Source organism: Rana temporaria, chromosome 13, assembly GCF_905171775.1.
Source record: "Rana temporaria chromosome 13, aRanTem1.1, whole genome shotgun sequence".
Lineage (NCBI taxonomy): Eukaryota > Metazoa > Chordata > Amphibia > Anura > Ranidae > Rana > Rana temporaria.
The window spans coordinates 60,231,236-60,248,927 of NC_053501.1; the positions used below are offsets into that span (position 1 = coordinate 60,231,236).

The window sequence follows — 17,692 nt, forward strand, 5'->3', positions numbered from 1 at the left end:
TTTTCCAAAGGGGACACACCCTTTGGAGGGATTTCCTCTCACTTCCTGTTTTGGTGATAGCACATGAAGTAAAGGGACACAGATGGCAAACAAAAAAACAAATTCTTGACAGGGGCTACTCTGTTACTATTGTGTATCAAAAATGAAAGAAAAAGTCCGGAGATCAGCTTGATTCATGTGGTGGTGAGGCAAATATAATTCAGCAGTTGTGGAACTACAAGGCTCAGCATTTTGTGCTGGCAGTGCTCTTGGCCGTTTTCGAGGGTCAGTAATAATAAACCGCAGTAGTACCCATTCTATATCCTGGTACAGTATAGCACGAGGGCCAATCTATATGAAAACACACGAGCGTCTGGCTCCACAAACATGGCGCCTTTCCTGAGGACACAACACTCTGACGCTGCGCTTCCTCTATGTTTTGTCACTCAGTAATCACGTCACTTCCTCCGTCCCTGGAAGCGGTTCCGGTGCTGCTGTAGCGGGTTGTATGGTTCTGTGGTCCACGAGGTTTGTGAAGCTGTCACCATGGAGACCAGACCGGGAGGACAGCCGCCAGCCAGGAAAATGGCGACCCCTACAGTCACCCAGATGAACGCCGAGTTCGTCACCCAGGTGAGGTGTGATCCCTGTGTGATCTTCTATGGGGGGTTCTCCACACTGGGCACTCATCTACAACTGAGGAGCTGTTCACACTACACTATAGCGTTTTGTAAGCGTGTGTAAAGTTGTGTAGTTTTGTGCGCTTTTCAGTTGTCCAGCGCGGTTCACACTTCTGTGTCCTGTGTGCGTTCGTTCCATCAGAAACATAGTTCCTGATTTTTTATTCGCTTGTGCGAAAACGTGGCAGGTTTCTGATGTGTTGGGTGCCCCTGAGAAGCTATGGTACCCCCGTGTGTGCCCAGCCTGCGGGTCAGGAGCACCCCAGATTTTGTAAGCGTTCCCGACCCACACAAGTGTGAACCCAGCTTTATTAACACCACACATGTGACAAGCAGGTGTGCATGTCTAACGTGGTGAAATGCACAGCAAAAATGCGCAAAGGTCAAACTTTGTGTGGGCTACTTTGATGGATTTGTTGTGTGACTGTGCGAAAGAAGTGACCAAGCACACGCGTGCGTTCCGCCTGCGATCACATTGGGGTGTGAATGAGGTCCAAAAGCAAAACGGATCTCTTTAGGCGGCTTCCACACTGCAGCGCGGCCGGACCTTACCCATGGTTTCCCTACATCAGGGCTTCACAAATTTGCTTGGAATCTAGGAGCCAGCTAAAAAAGTTAGGAGCCAGGAACGTGCGCCGCCCCGCCGAGCTCGCGCGCAGAAGCGAACGCATAGGTGAGTAGCGCCCGCATATGAAAGCGGTGTTCAAACCACACGTGAGGCATCACTGTGATTGGTAGAGTGAGAGCAATAATTCTAGCCCTCCTCTATCTCAAAACATGCAACCTGTAGAATTGTTTAAACGTCGCCTATGGAGATTTTAAAGGGTAAAAGTTTGTCGCCATTCCACGAGCGGACGCAATTTTGAAGGGTGACATGTTGGGTATCAATTTACTCGGCGTAACATTATCTTTCACAATATAAAAAAAAATTGGGCTAACGTTACTGGAGTCTTATTTCTTTATAATTCATTTTTGTTTTATTTTTTCCACAAAAAAAATGCGCTTGTAAGACTGCTGCGTGAATATGGTGTGACAGAAAGTATTGCAACGACCGCCATTTTATTCTCTAGGGTGTTAGATTAAAAAATATATATAATGTTTGGGGGTTCTAATTGGAGGGAAGGAGATGGCAGTGAAAACAGACAGGGGAAGCTCTATTGGCATTGCTGGTTGTCTTGTCATACCAATGGTCACCACAAGATGGCGGCAGATCACAGAAGGAACTATAGGCCTGCAGAAGGCCGCAAAGCCGTCGGCCCGATTCGATCGCGCGGCGGGGGAGGTGGGGGCACACGGAGACGCGGGATACCCCAGCTGTACCGCGCCAGGTCACTAATTCTAGTCGCATTTGCGACCTGGCGACTGGGTTTTGTTAAACCCTGCCCTACATCACTCGTTTTTGCGGCATGCAGGACTTTTGATGCGCTTTCAGAAAATGTGTAGAGCTCCAGGCAAAAACTTATGTAGTTCTCTTGTACTTCTGTCCCTGCTTGCTTTAGTCTGTACTGCCTATTGGAGGTGGTGGCTTCCTCCCTGCACTGATATGCTTCATTGATAAGCTGCACCAATGGGCACTAAGGATGAGCTCCGGCGCGTTCGCACAGCCCACGTGCAGAGCCCGCCAAGAAGTCGGCACCGTGCTGCGCTAATCACAGGCAGTGAGACATTGTCCCGATGCACGGCTGCAAAGATTGGGAAAATGTCTCCCTGCCTGTGATCAGCGCAGTGCCGACTTCCTGGCGGTCTTTGCAAACATGCCGGAGCTCATCCCGGATGGCCCCTGTTATGCTGGCACGGGTGGCCCCTGTTATGCTGGCACGGGTGGCCCCTGTTATGCTGGCACGGGTGGCCCCTGTTATGCTGGCACGGGTGGCCCCTGTTATGCTGGCACGGGTGGCCCCTGTTATGCTGGCACGGGTGGCCCCTGTTATGCTGGCACGGGTGGCCCCTGATATGCTGGCACGGATGGCCACTGACATCCCTTTCACTACTCCTCTCTCTTTTTTTATGTATGAAGTTTTATTAGAGAGTAGGGGTGCAACGGATCGTCATTGATCCGTGATCCGAACCGAAAAAGATTGATCCGAACCGCACACACGTGATCCGAGGATTGTTTTCTAAAACAAAAATAATAATAATAATTTGCGCATGTTCAGTCCACACACAGCGTGGTCATGGCGAATGGAGGAGCTTGAATGCCCCGCGTCATTTAAATTCCCTGTATGGGAGCATTTTGTCTTCCATGTCAAATATAATGATGAAGGAAAGTGGATAAAACCGTGACGGTGTGTAGGCACTGTGGGCGGCACAAGAATGCCATATGACAGTGGGAACACATCAAGTATTGTCACTAGGGGTGCAACTGATCCGTACGGATCAGCACCTTCGGGTCGGGACACACGGCGATCCACAGGCCTCCCGGTCCATAGGAAAGGCCGCGGGTTCGGCCTAGCTATCGAAGCGGCGGCCATCGAGGTCCACCCGGCGCAGGGGATGCAGGCTGCTCCTCGGAAGTTTGTGGGCACTTGAGCTCAATATGTCATTGACTCCTAACAGCCCAGCGATGAGCTCCATGCTGCACCTTGAGGAGTCCACACGGGGAGCCGCTGCCGCCGCCGCACCCGCCGTCCTGCTGCTTGCCAGAGAAGAGAGAGGAGGCGATCGGGGGGGATCTGTATGGACTGAGCACGTAGGGGGGATTTTCACTAGACACAACACTCAGCCCGCCGATCAATGACACTAAAGGGATCTGATGATTGGGATAGTTCAGGTCACAGTAGGGAACTGGTGACACCACTTTCGTACATGGGGCTGCGACTTCCACTTGGCTGCACATATAAGTATTGCGAGATGCAGTTATTTCAACACAAAACAGAGCTTATACGCTTAAATACAGTATTTGTAAATCTGACGGACTGTTTAAATGTGAAATCCAGAGGTGTTCTGTCATATTAGCAATAAACAGTCCGTCGGATTTCCAAACACTGTATTTAAGCACATAAGCTCTGTTTTGTGTTGAGAAGAACTGTGAAATCTAATGCCGCGTACACACCATCGTTTTCTGCGATGGAAAAATGCGACGCTTTATGTGCTTTAAAAAAACGTCATTTTTCAAACTTCAATTTGAACAACGACGTAGCATACACACCATCGCTTTTTCACAACGCTCTAGCACAGCGCAGTTCCGTCAATCACGCACGACGTCACTATAAAGGGTCGTTTCCATGCGGAAGACGGCCTCTTTTGCTGATATCGTGTTGCTGCGTGTTAGTAAAAGTTTGGTGAGATACGATTCGTGATTTTCAGTGACTGTGCTTTAAATTTCGTTTTCTTGTCTATAAGCTGAAAAACACCTTAACGAATGTGCTGATTCCATTCTGAACAGTCGTTTTACATGAATGAGCGCTGCCGTCTCCTAACTTGCTTCTGAGCATGCGCGGGCTTAAATCGACGTTTTTACGTACACACGGTCAATGTTTAGAACACAGAAAACGACGTCGGCCAAAAACGACACATAAAATTGAAGCATGCTTCAATTTTTTTCTGTCGTTTTTTAGAAGACATAAAACGACGTTTTTGCCCACACACAGTCAATTAAATTGACGTTTTTGAAAATGACGTTTTTTTCCATCGCAGAAAACGATGGTGTGTACGCGGCATTAAACTCTGGTGGGTGTAACAAGATTTGTCTTTTTTTTTTTTTTGCTGATCCGAAAATGATCCGATCCGTGACTCCTGATCCGAGGATCGATCCGATCCGTGAGTTTTTTGATCCGTTGCACCCCTACTAGAGAGAAAGTAAATGACTTCTGTTGTGCTTTTCTTTTAGACCCCTTTCACACTGGAGCGGTTTGCAGGCGTTATTGCGCTAAAAATAGCTCCTGCAAACTGACCTGAAACAGCGGCTGCTGTTTCTCCAGTGTGAAAGCCCAGAGAGTGCGCTAGCAGGACGGGGAAAAAAAGTCCTGCTAGCCGCATCTTTGGAGCGGTGTGTGTATACTGCTCCCGCCCATTGAAATCAATGGTACAGCGCGGCCATACAAGCCGGCATTGCGCCGAATAGTGCTGCGAAATTAGCGGGAAAGCACTGCTAAAAATAGCGGCGCTTTACCGCACCTCCCGCCCCAGTGTGAAAGGGGCCTTAGAAAGTCCATAGTGCTCTGAGCATCCTGTGTTCCAAATCTATTATACAAGGTTGAATTGAACTAAAATGTTATTTTTGGATAGAGCAAGGGAGAGTAATAACTCCTGTCAGTTTTGTTTGCGTCTCATTGAGGAGATTTCCCTTCCTGTCCCATAGCCAAACCCGGAAGTGAGAGGAAATCCTTCCAAAGTGAGGGAATCCCGAGGCGTCCTCATTGGAAGATTTCCCCTCTATTACTCTATTACTGTTCTGGTGCAAAACCCCAAATTGTGTTTTTCACAACATTTGTTGGCACACACGTGATGCATCAAATAAACAACGTAGTGTAGTGGCTGAGGAGGATTTGTGTGCCAGAAACTGGAAAATCACAACATGGAATTTGTTGCAGTTTTGTTGTTGTTTTTGTGCTCTATAAATAAAAATGCTTATAAAGCCTGAAGGTTTTTTCTTTTTTACCTTAATGTATTTTATGTATTAACCACTTCAATGCACTGGCACATTTTGAATGACAATTGTACAATCATGCAACACTATACCCATATGAAGTTGTTGAGAGAGAGCTTTCTATTGGTGGTATTTAATCACCACTGGGTTTTTATGCACGTCCAGAACTCCCTCCCAGAACTGGAGAGCTGTAGCGCAGTGGCCAAGTGGTTAAGGTAAAAAAACTGTGCTGTAGGCTGTTGTCACAATGTGACAATAGATGCGGGTAGAGGATCCCCTGCCCACTTACACCCTAAATACTGGTGTAACATGTTACCATAAGTGAACTTGTCCTTTAACCACATGCCGACCAGGGCATAGCCGAAAGACGGCTACAGCGCAGTCAGCTTATTCTGGGAGGGCGTCCATGGAGGTCTTCACAAAATCGCACGCCCTGGGGCGTGCACCTGGAAATGTCCGTGACCGTCGGGTCCCTCGGACCCGCCGCGTGACGAAACGGGGTAAATGGCCAATGACAGCGGCCCTTTACCATGTGATCGCTCCGTCCAATGATGGAGCGATCACTTGTCAACAAACCGGAGCTTGTCCGGTGCAGCTCCTCCCCTCTCCTCGCACTGATCGGTACAGTGTGCGAGGAGAGAGAAGGGTGCACCAGCGCTGTGGGCTGTCTCTGGAGTGCCCACAGTGCTGATCTGTGCCCATCCCTGGCTCATCCATGTAAAATCCATCCCTGGCTCATCCATGTAACATCCATCCCTGGCTCATCCATGTAAAATCCATCCCTGGCTCATCCATGTAACATCCATCCCTGGCTCATCCATGTAACATCCATCCCTGGCTCATCCATGCATATGTGCCCATCTGTGCTACATCCGTCACTGGTTCATCTGTGCTCCATCGTTGCATGTGATTCGCACGCGATGTCCGTGTGATGCGATTTTAGCCTTACAGATAGTATGGCTGAAATTGCATCACATTCAAACTTTACTCGCACATGATGCTTTTTTTTTGGTCCGCACCAGCATCGGATCGCATGGGTGTTCACACCTATGTGATCTAAATCATGTCCGAACAGTTCACACTGCGATATGCAAGCTGAAATGGGGGTGTCATTAACAATGCATTGACACTGACACAGAGCCAATCGGAGTGGCTCTGTGCCTTGAGATCATTGTAATGGCCAATCACAGTCATTACAAATGTAAACGCAGCTTCTGCTTACATCTGAGAGCCTGCCCCCTTCCTCCTCTGCCACTGATCCTCTTCATTATTCTGCAGTGGAAGCTTCTCCTGTGTGGTCCTTTTTTAGTAAAACTGCTGCCAGTGTCCACCAACAAAATGGAGGCACACTGATCACCACTAAGCAAAGCAAAGGGGCACACTGAAGGCATGTGGACGTTAAAGCGGCACACTGATCACCAATGTTATGGAGGAAATGGCACTCACTACCAACATAATGGCGCACTCACTACTGATCCCCCAACATTTAAAGGGGGGTACTCACCACACCACTGACCACCATAAGAGGGCGCTAACTCCTGAACACTAAATCCTTCAAGCTGTTCTGTGCATTACATAGCCCTGAGGCCTGCTCTTTTTCTGCTGCAGTGTATATACTGTTTCAATCTAAACCATTTTGAGACCTTGAGAAATGTATAGTGTTTTTGGTTTCTATAGTGGGGGAAAAAATAACAGTAAGTAAATCTCACCAAAATGAAGCTCTATATGTCTGAAGAAAGAAATCAATTAATTTGGGTACAGTGCTGCAGGACTGTAACTGTCTGTCCAACTATCACAGTGGTAAAAACTAACATATGACTTGATAATAAAGGGGTATTACGGGATGGTACTCAACTGGTTAAAAGAAAATAAAAAGCGGTCCTAAAATTTTCTGTCGCCTCTTCTTTCCATTGTTGTGTGGGATTCCATCAGATATGTGTAGTTTTGTGCAATCAGAGGATTACATTGAGGCATACTGCATGTGGATAGAATAAAATATAAATGCAAGTGCTGATTACAATGTGTATGTAATCTTTCTTTGTTTTTTTTTCTTTTTTTTTTTTCAGTTGGCAAAATCATACTGGGCTCCACATTCAAAGAAAAAGCTGCCATTTGATCCAAAGGTAAAGGTCTCAATTGTTTGTATTGTTTATAGAAATTGCATAGATTTTTGTAATCTTTAAAGCGGATGTGCCATGGGAAAAAAATATTAAAAGCCAGCAGGTACAAATACTGCAGCTGCTGACTTTTAATATTAGGACACTTACCTGTCCTGGAGTCCAGCGCCGATCGCAGCAGAGGACGAGCGATCGCTCGTCTCTCTGCTGCTCCCCCCGCCATCCACGCTGAGGGAACCAGGAAGTGAAGCGCTGCGGCTTCACTGCCCGGTTCCCTACGGCGCATGCGCGAGTCGCGCCGCGCCCGCCGATTGGCTCCCGCTGTGTACTGGGAGCCGAGTGTTCCCAGCACACAATGGGGGGGCGACGGGATGTGACGGAATGCCCGTCTTTTGCCCGTGAATGCCGGGCCGGAAGTGGGTGCAAATACCTGTCTTTAGACAGGTATCTGCACCCCCCTCCCCCCTGAAAGGTGTCAAATGTGACACCGGAGGGGGGGAGGGTTCCGATCAGCGGGACTCCACTTTAGGGTGGAGAACCGCTTTAAGTCTGTCAATATTAACAATTTGGTGCCGGTTGGATCTGTCTCCTGATCACCTGTTTATGGCCAGATAGAGACAATAATCTCATGTCTACGACAGTCCATACATTAGTAATTTTTTTCATTGAATGAAAAAAAATAAAAAATGACCCGATTTTATGCTGAGATTTGTGTTCTGACAGCAGGGAGACTTCCCCACCATCAGAATTCACTGATCACCGCTGCCGGACTATAGCTAGCCATAGCTGGGAGAGCTGATTGAGTGGCAATTATCCAACAGGTAGACTGACTTCTGTACAACTACTGTCCCCCCATACATGGATCAAAATCTGTCTGGTCCCTGCTGGACTCCAGCTTTTGTTTCACTGGCCATAACAAACTATGTCCTTCATTTACATGTGAGGCCGCTGGATGTGCTGTATAAACTATGTAGCTGAGGCTATATACAGCATATAGCACTGTGTTCTGAGTGCGAGCCGAGGCCAATCAGAGGAAGCTTTGTATTCATTACTAGATTACATTGCTTTCTGTGAATGGCTGAGCACCGCTCAGACTCTATTGTGCTCTGGGTATGAGACAGGAAGTCACAGTGCTGTATGTAGCCTCGGCTACATACAGCACATCCAGCAGCTTTACATGTTAGTGAGGGACATAGTTTGTTTGGGCCAAAGTGTAACAAAAGCAGAAGTTCAGAAACTTTTAAGTTTCTTGATATTCCCAGTCTGCAGGTCTTGAGGGAGGTAGCAGTCAGAGAGGATCATATGTGATGGCAGGCTTATTCCTTTGTCATAAGGTGTATACAAAGATGGAGAAGCTCCCCTGACACCCAGACAACCATTTGGGTGTTAAGGCTAAGGCCCCGTACACACGAGGGGATCTCCGCTGGAAACGGTCCGCCGAAATGTTTATCCGCTTGAAATGGTTCGGCCCGAGGAATCTCTGCGGATAAATATCCACTAGGCAGTAAAGACGACCGGATTTGTCCGCTGGAACTGATCCGCGGATCAGTTCCAGCGGATAGATCCAGTCGTGTGTACGAGGCCTAAGGTTTAAGATGATTTAAATACTCATTTGCTTTTGTCATTTATTAATTTTATTTTTACATGTTGCTGGTTTAAAGAGAACTAGTCAGGAACGTCATTTGTTAGAATCTGAATGTCCACTCTTAAAGCGGACCTTCACTCAAAAGTGAATGTTCCATTTATTCAGACCCCCCTCCCCATCCCTTTCGACTTTTTTATTTTTATTTTTTAACACAAGGGAGCTGGTACCTTTTTGGGCAGGTACCTGCCCCCATTCCTCAGTCCTTACCTAGGAGTGAATGGCATGCATGTCCCCCCCCCCCCCCCGCAGCTTCCTGGGACACGCAAAGGTCCTGTCCCACAGCACCGTGCGATCTCACACACAGTGGGAAGCTGGCTGTGATTCCTCAGGAAGTCGCAGTCGGCTTCCATTTAAGAAATTACAATGGAAGTAAGAAACGGTTGTGGGAAGACATCAATGGACTCCAGACACTGGTAAGTACCTCATATTTAAAAGTCCATTTCTCTTAAGTTGTTGTAATAATGCAGTACTATTTCTCCGTATGCTGTTATTCTTTTGTAATATCTCTTAACCACTTGACGTCCGCGCTATAGCCGAATGACGGCTACAGCACGGACCTGAGTTTCCAGGAGGCCGTCAATAGACGGCCTCCCCTTTGCACGCGCCCCACGTGCCCTGTGATCACCGAGTCCCTGAGATTTGGGTGATCACAGATCCGAGTAAGGGGCCGATCCTGGCCCCTTACCCACGTGATCAGCTGTCAATCTATGCGAAAAAATAAAAGCCCATAACCCCAATCGCATTCTGCGATCCACCAATCAAAACCTCCTCCAGATACCCAAAGCCAGATACAAGTCCAAAGGAGATCGATAATTTGTAGTCCAGGGACCTCGGCTGTGGAATGCACTACCAACCACCATCCGACTGGAGTCGGACCACTTGGCCTTCAGGAGAAAGATTAAAACCAATCTCTTCTGAGGTCAAGGGGTTTCTTACCCATGAAATGGATACAGCGCCCAGAGGCGATTCAGTTCGCATGTGTTGCGCTTTACAAGTCTCTCTCTCTGTCAGCCAATGACGCTGATCATGTGATATAAACAAAAGCTCGGTAATGTTTTTTTTTTTATCCTCACGCTGACAGTACAAGGAGAAAAAAAAGCCGAACATCGGCTTATGGGCAAGGGACATTGGTCCCGAAGAGGATGGAGGCAATTCTGCCTTATCTGTGCCCATAATTACCGCCTGCCAGTGCCCACAAGTGCCACCTATCAATGCCCACCAGTCGTGCCAATCAGTGCCACTGAGCAGTGCTGCCTATCAGTGTAACCTACCAGTGCTGATCAGTGCCTATCACTGCCACTTCTCAGTGCCACCCATCTGTGCCACCTCTGTGTTACCTATCAGTGCAGCCTCATCAGCGTACATCAATGAAGGAGAAAACCTGTTTGCTAAATTGTATAACAAAATATATATTTTCTTTTTTTCTTTTTTTTTTTTAACAAAAAATAAAAACGCAGAGGTAATCAAATACCACGAAAATAAAGTTCTATTTGTGGGGAAAAAATTATAAAAATATTTCATTTGGGTACAAAGTTTTATGACCGTGCAATTGTCATTCAAAGAGAGCGCTGAAAATAGGTCTGGGCAGGAGGGGGGGGGGGGGGGGGGTTTAAGTGCCCAGTAAGCAAGTGGTACACAAAAAACTGACCGCTCCGGTTTTCCAGGATGCTCGTCCGACAATGAAATGTACAGTGATTTTGTTTTATTTAATTATATTCTAATATATGATTTTTAATTGATATTTTCTGAATATTTCCTAGGTGATAGAAGATGTTTACTCCAAAGAAATTGTGAAGTCAAAGTAAGGTGTTTTTTTTTGTCATTGTATAAAGCAAACTGAACATAACGTTTTTGTGTAAACTTTGTATTTTCTTTAACGGCTGGTGTTATCTTCTTTTTTTTTTTTTTGTTTTTTTTTTTTTATATGCACATTTGTGACTTTTATTTTTATTTTATTTTTTAAAGTAAACAACTGTTTTTATCTTTACAGGTTTGCAATAAGGAAGATAATGCTGTTGGAGTTTAGGTGAGTTTATTGACTATGCCTTGTGAAGTCCATAGCCAGGTTAATGGACTGCCACAGAAGAGACGTGACCCTTCCTTGCTTTGCGTTTTTTCTTTTTATGGTTCAGTCGCACATCCTTTCACTACTCCTCTCTTCCTTTTTAAGTAAATCTGAAGTTTTATTAGAGAGTTTAAAAGTAAATTACTTTTGTTGTACTCTTTTTCGAAAATCCATAGTGCTCTGGGCATCGTGTGTCACGAGTGTATTTATCAAGGTAGAACTAAAGGTAAAACTTTTTTCCATTTTGATCAGAGCAAGGGAGGGTTATAACCCCTGACAGTTTTTTGTTTTTTCCCCATCTGCGTCCCATTGAAGAGATTTTTCTTCACTTTCTGTCCCATTGCCAATCAAGAAGTGAGAGAAATTTGAGGTGTCCCCAGAACTCATGTCCCCATTGGAAGATTTTCTCCTTTTCTTGTTCTGGGGAAGTCCAAAATCTGAAATTTTCTTTCACTTTTAGTGATGAGAGTAAAGAGAACAAATAGAGAGCGTGAGTCTCCCTAACAGGGGCACAGGCAGCATTGAAACTGACAGGTGTTCTAATCCCTCTACATTATCCAGAGCTAAAAAAAAGTGCCTTTAGTTGTTCTTTGACTTGTTGCAGACCTGGGTGTCAATGTACACATGATGTATGTGGCACATTCATTTTCTGTCTCTCTGCTTGTTTGCCAGATATCAATTTAACCACTTCCCGACCGCCGCATGTACATATACGTCGGCAGAATGGCACTTACAGGCACATTGGCGTAGCTGTACGTCCCTGCCTAGACGTGGGTCGGGGGTCCGATCGGGACCCCCCCCGCTACACGCGGCGGTCGGGTTCCCTCGGGGGAGCGATCCGGAACGACGGCGTGGCTATTTGTTTATAGCCGCTCCGTCGCGATCGCTCCCCGGAGCTGAAGAACGGGGAGAGCCGTATGTAAACACGGCTTCCCCGTGCTTCACTATGGCGCTGCATCGATCGAGTGATCCCCTTTATAGGGGAGACTCGATCGATGACGTCATTCCTACAGCCACACCCCCCTACAGTTGTAAACACACACTAAGTGTACGCTAAATCCTACAGCGCCACCTGTGGCAAACTGCAACTGTCATTTTCACAATAAACAATGCAATTTAAATGCATTTTTTGCTGTGAAAATGACAATGGTCCCAAAAATGTGTCAAAATTGTCCGAAGTGTCCGCCATAATGTCGCAGTCACGAAAAAAATTGCTGATCGCCGCCATTAGTAGTAAAAAAAAAAAAAAATTAATAAAAATGCAATAAAACTATCCCCTATTTTGTAAACGCTATAAATTTTGCGCAAACCAATCGATAAACGCTTATTGTGATTTTTTTTACCAAAAATAGGTACAAGAATACGTATCGGCCTAAACTGAGGAAAAAAATATTTTTTATATATGTTTTGGGGGGATATTTATTATAGCAAAAAGTAAAAAATATTGCATTTTTTTCAAAATTGTCGCTCTATTTTTGTTTATCGCGCAAAAAATAAAAACCGCCAAGGTGATCAAATACCACCGAAAGAAAGCTCTATTTGTGGGGAAAAAAGGACGCCAATTTTGTTTGGGAGCCACGTCGCACGACCGCGCAATTGTCTGTTAAAGCGACGCAGTCCCGAACTGTAAAAACACCTTGGGTCTTTAGGCAGCATATTGGTCCGGTCCTTAAGTGGTTAAAGAAGACATATCCTGAGAAAATTAATGGGGCTGCCAAAAATCTGTCTGAAAGTACTACTAGTAGATGATTTGTAGACTGACCTTCTGACCGATCCTGCCAGGAAGCCGACATTGCACAGCGCTGATCACAGGCAGTGAGACATCGGCTACACAGATCAAGAAATGTCTCTCTGCCTGTGATTAGAGGGCGTGCAATGTCAGCTTCCTGGCGGTATTTGGGGGTGTGGGATTTCACACATGCCCAAGCCCATCTTTAGTCCGCATGTGTGTTGAAAGCATATTAAATGCATTTTTTTCTTATTTAATATAGCCAGTACCTTGAGAACTACTTGTGGGTGAATTACTCTGCAGAAGTGTCCAGTAAAGCTTACGTGATGTCTATTTGCTGTATGGTGAATGAAAAATTCCGTGAAAACGTTCCTGCTTGGGAGGTAGGCCTTTCATATTTCTACTTTCAGGACTTTTATAGTCTTTTAGCCGTTTGTGGAGCATTACCACTAGAGTAGCCAAGGCAGTTTGAAAGATAAATGGCAATAAGAATCGGAATAATGTATATTCGATATTGGTAGCTTGATGATATATTTACAGTGGAACCTCGGATTACGAGCATAATCCGTTCCAGGAGAATGCTCATAATCCAAAGTACTTGCATATCAAAGCGAGTTTCCCCATAGAAGTTACTGGAAATTAAAATAATTTGTTCCGCATTGACTTCAATGTCATGCTATACTGCATGTGGCCAGAGGTGGGGGGGCGCCAAAGAGCCTCGGGAACACTCGGAAAGGCCCGGGGACAGCTCGGCTGACCTCGGAAACACCCGGGAACGGAGTATTTCCAATTGGCTCCGATCGGCTCCGGCGCCCCCGCACCTTTGGCCAAAGGTGGTACTGCAGGCCCCATTAGCTTGAATTCTGCTCATTTTGCGAGACATAACTCGACTCGACTCAGAATAAAAAAAAAAAAAGTTGCTCGTCTTTCAAAATGCTCGTTAACCGTGTTACTCCGAGGTTCCACTGTGTGTGTTTGTGTATATACTTGTATAGGAGACACCTGGGAGCCAGAAATCTTGCTGATTTTGATAGAGGATCAAATACTTATTTCACTCATTACAATTCTAATAAATGTATAACTTTTTTTTTTAAATGTGTTTTTCTGGATATTTTTGTTATTTTGTCTCTCACTGTTAAATTAAACCTACCATTAAAATTATAGACGAATCATTTCTTTGTCAGTGGGCAAACGTACAAAATCAGCAGGGGATCAAATATTGTATGGGTCCAGTTATGTCAGCCTGTCTGTGCCATTTATCTTAAAGCAACCCTGTCCCTAAAATCCAAGAGGAGGTGCATGTTCCCTGTAGTGAAGATGGTAAATACTTACCTCTGCCGCCTCCTATACTGCTGTGATGAAGGGGAATTGCTGATGAAGGTCACTACAAAAAAAAATTCTGGGAGTGTCCCACTGTGTGCTCATTTGTTCCTTTTATTAACCTCTACATCAGTACATACATGTGTCCTGTAGTAATGTAGGGGTCATTGGGAGGAATCGGTGAGTGCGGAAGTGACACAGGAGGTCTACACACTGAAAAGTGTTGGTTTCTGAAGAGACCTCAGTTGGTAGTTCCTTTTCATCTTCGCGCATAGATAGCTGGAGAGGTATAGTAAGTATTTTCTATATTCTGTACAAGTAGCATGCTTATTTCTGTTTGAGTTTTTAGTTAAAGGGTTGTTTTAAAGCCCAGCTCTATTTTATATTTTTAGATAGAATGGAGAAGGGTTAGTACTTCTGTCACGAAGACCTGATAGAAGTTGCATGTCTTGCAAACTCTTTCTAAACTAAAATAAAGAATTTGGCTGAAACTTTGTTCGATCCTGCAGCACAATCTGCAACCGAGTTAAAGGGGTTGTAAAATTATTATTTTTTCACTTTAATGCATTCTATGCATTAAGGTGAAAATAAACGAGGATTTGCACCCCCCCCCCCCCCCCCCCCCTTCCCATTTACTTACCTGACCCTCGGCCGGGGTTCTCTGCTCATTCATTGGTTGCTCTGCTGTCAATCCCATCCAATGACGCGGTGCACAGGGGGCTGAGTGATACAGTGAGCGGCTATATCACGAGAGCGCGCCCGCAAGAACTAACCACCATGCGAGAGAGCTCGCATTAAGGTGGAAAGTCCTTGCGGGTAGGAGCCGAGACAGCTGCCGAGACAGCTGCCCCAGACGTCAGCCAAATGTAGGGAAAAGCCGAGATCCCTGCTGACGTCAGCCTGCTCTGAGCTCTGAAGAGGGAGGGGCCGCAGACTTTGCTGGGAGGAGGGAAGAGCCGAGATCCTGCTGACGTCTGCCCGCTCCGAGCTCTGAAGAGCAAAGGGCTGCAGATGTCAGCCGGGAGGAGAAAGAAACCTCCGACAGAGCAGTGGCTGTAAAAATGGGATTACCGTATTAAATACAGTTACAAAGGGAGACACACACTGCACCTTATATGAATTTTACAGTTTTTTAATGAACGTTACTAGGGGTTAAAGGGGTTGTAAAATTATTATTTTTTCACTTTAATGCATTCTATGCATTAAGGTGAAAATAAACGAGGATTTGCACCCCCCCCCCCCTTCCCGTTTACTTACCTGACCCTCGGCCGGGGTTCTCTGCTCATTCATTGGTTGCTCTGCTGTCAATCCCATCCAATGACGCGGTGCACAGGGGGCTGAGTGATACAGTGAGCGGCTATATCACGAGAGCGCGCCCGCAAGAACTAACCACCATGCGAGAGAGCTCGCATTAAGGTGGAAAGTCCTTGCGGGTAGGAGCCGAGACAGCTGCCGAGGGACCCCAGAAGACCAGGTTCAGGGCCACTCTGTGCAAAACGAGCTGCAGAGGGGAGGTAGGTATAACATGTTTGTTATTTAAAAAATGTGCCTTTTAGTGTTCCTTTAATCACTGTTTGGCATTTCTAAAGAGAAGCTGCATTAGGGCGCCTATTCTTCTTCTTTTTTTTTGTATGTAGTTTCCTGTTCTAAGAACTTTCGTGGGAGCCAATTCTCACCTTGCTTCCGTGTTTCCCTGAAAATAAGACCGGGTCTTATATTAATTTTGCCTACAAAAAACACACTAGGGCTTACTTTCAGGGGATGTCTTAGTTATTCACGGCATGTAAAATGACAATCTTAAAAGTGGTTGTAACTCTACCCTACTCTACCCTACCCTACTTTTAAGTATGCAATGGGGTTTATTTACTAAAGCTGGGAAGTGCAAAATCAGGCTCACTTCTGCACAGAAACCAATGAACTTCTTACCCCAGCTTGTTTATTTAAGCTTTGCTAATAAAACCTGGAAGCTCATTGGTTTTTATGCAGAAGTGAGCCTGATTTTGCACTTTCCAGCTTTAGTAAATAAACCCCATTGTGTACTTAAAAGTGGGGTATGCCTGTATTCTGTTCCTTTAAAGTACAGTGCTTGTGCTTGGTGCTGTGTCATTTATCCTGGATTAAATCAATAAAATATTCCTGTGTCCCCTGTCTTCTCTCCCTCTCCCCCAGTCAGGTCAGTATTTTGACATCATTTGAAAAAAAAACATCTGGCTTAAAATTATGTAATCGGTTTTAATAAAAAGATTATACGGTACTGGTATAAGTGTGTATACTGGCAGTGTGTCTCCCTTTGCAACAGTTTTCAGAGATACAGTACCTTTCTAACAGATCCCCTGGGCCCCGCACATGATCTTCTCTTCTCTGCTCTGAGATCCCTGCTGACGTCAGCCCGCTCTGAGAAGGGAGGGGCCCCAGACATCAGCCAAATGGAGGGAAAAGCCGAGATCCCTGCTGACGTCAGCCTGCTCTGAGCTCTGAAGAGGGAGGGGCTGCAGACGTCGCTGGGAGGAGGGAAGAGCCGAGATCCTGCTGACGTCTGCCCGCTCCGAGCTCTGAAGAGCAAAGGGCTGCAGATGTCAGCCGGGAGGAGAAAGAAACCTCCGACAGAGCAGTGGCTGTAAAAATGGGATTACCGTATTAAATACAGTTACAAAGGGAGACACACACTGCACCTTATATGAATTTTACAGTTTTTTAATGAACGTTACTAGGGCTTATTTTCGGGGTGGGGCTTATATTGCAGCCCTCCTTGATAATCATGCTAGGTCTTATTTTCGGGGTAGGGCTTATTTTCGGGGAAACACGGTAGCTAACCAGAGCAAAAAAAATTAAAAATCTAACCTTAATAGGTGACTTGACTAGACCTGGCTCTCAAATTTTTCAAGGCCTGTCTATGAAGTTACAGATAGTTGATGCTCTATGGCCCAATTTTGTCCTAACAGATGGCCACCTGATTGGTAAACATGACAGATGGGTTGTCCCTTCTAAGTGATTTTTGAGCTGAGAGATAAAAAGTCAGAAATTTAGATGTATTGATTCAGTTTGAGAGAAAACCATGGTGGATGTTGTAAAATCTGCAATCTTTTTCTCCAATTTTCAGACTTTCAAGAAGAAGCCAGAACATTTCCCCTTCTTCTTCAAGAGTATAATGGAGGCATCAGTGGCAGAAGAATCAAAAAGTGATTACACGTTACAAGAGCGCACAATTCTCCTCCTTTTTCTGGATCACTGCTTCAACAGCCTAGTAACTGTCTATATATTATATTGAGTTACATATGTTTAGTCTACTGTTAAAGATGATATATACAGTATAGTTTTTTTTTTTTTTTTTTTGTGTGTGTGTATGTATATATATATGTATATGTATATATATATATATATATATATATATATATATATATATATAATATTTTTTCAACTGGGTAGATGTTGTTTGATTATTATTGTTATTCATAGGAGTAACCCCAAAAGCCACATTTCAGACATTGCTTTGATAATATTCTAACTAGCATAGCCAGTATAGTAGCAGAAGAAAGAAATACTGATATCTGATCTACCAAGCTCAAATG

General features: G+C 45.2%; 1 protein-coding gene across 2 annotated transcripts in view; it reads left to right on the forward strand.

Annotated features, from left to right (window-relative positions):
• The first annotated feature begins 435 nt into the window (after positions 1-435).
• Positions 436-17,692, forward strand: part of AQR (aquarius intron-binding spliceosomal factor) — a 144,289-nt gene continuing 127,032 nt past the window's right edge. For both annotated transcript variants that reach the window (XM_040332262.1, XM_040332263.1), the window contains exons 1-6: positions 436-612; positions 7,314-7,370; positions 10,770-10,810; positions 11,000-11,035; positions 13,066-13,186; positions 17,224-17,367. In XM_040332262.1, the coding sequence (XP_040188196.1) occupies positions 526-612; positions 7,314-7,370; positions 10,770-10,810; positions 11,000-11,035; positions 13,066-13,186; positions 17,224-17,367 (486 nt within the window). In that variant the 5' untranslated portion in view covers positions 436-525. The remainder of the gene's footprint in view (positions 613-7,313; positions 7,371-10,769; positions 10,811-10,999; positions 11,036-13,065; positions 13,187-17,223; positions 17,368-17,692) is intronic.